The sequence below is a fragment of the Eimeria mitis genome, genomic scaffold (assembly GCF_000499745.2).
Source record: "Eimeria mitis Houghton genomic scaffold, Emh_scaff414, whole genome shotgun sequence".
In the NCBI taxonomy this organism is placed as follows: domain Eukaryota; phylum Apicomplexa; class Conoidasida; order Eucoccidiorida; family Eimeriidae; genus Eimeria; species Eimeria mitis.
In genome coordinates this window covers 19,683-20,110 of record NW_013572468.1, presented here as the reverse complement: position 1 = coordinate 20,110, position 428 = coordinate 19,683, and the positions used below count along the sequence as shown (strand labels likewise).

Here is a 428-nt window from a genome sequence, read left to right as displayed (position 1 = left end):
ACTGTCTCCTTGAGGAGACACCGCAGCAGCTGCAGCACATACTGCAGCAGCAGCAGCAGCAGCAGCAGCAGCAGCAGCAACAGCAGCAGCAGCAGCAGCAGCAGGAGATAGAACGCGTTGCTGAATTGAGTAGGATTAGGGATTGGGTGGAAGACCTCAAGAAACAGTGGACACACTCAGTAGTGAGCTGCTGCTGCTGCTGCTGCTGCTGTTGGTGCTGCTGCTGCTGCTGCTGTTGCTGCTGCTGCTGCTGCTGCTGCTGGTGGTGGTTCCAGCTGTATGTTTGATTTGCTGCTGCAGCACTTACGTTTTGTATTGTCTCTCTTCTGCTGCTTGCTGCACCTCTGCTGCTGCTGCTGTTGCTGCTGCTGCTGCTGCTGCTGCTGCTGCTGCAGCTGCGAGCCCAGCTGGAGAGCACGCGTGCGTCT

The 428-nt window shown here is 57.5% G+C and overlaps 1 protein-coding gene across 1 annotated transcript in view; it reads left to right on the top strand.

Annotated features, from left to right (window-relative positions):
- EMH_0011410 (uncharacterized protein) overlaps positions 1–428 on the top strand; it is a gene marked incomplete at both ends in the record, with an annotated part of 1,978 nt that overhangs the window by 441 nt on the left and 1,109 nt on the right. The window contains one exon of the mRNA XM_013499256.1: positions 3–182. Within this exon, the coding sequence (XP_013354710.1) occupies positions 3–182 (180 nt within the window). The remainder of the gene's footprint in view (positions 1–2; positions 183–428) is intronic.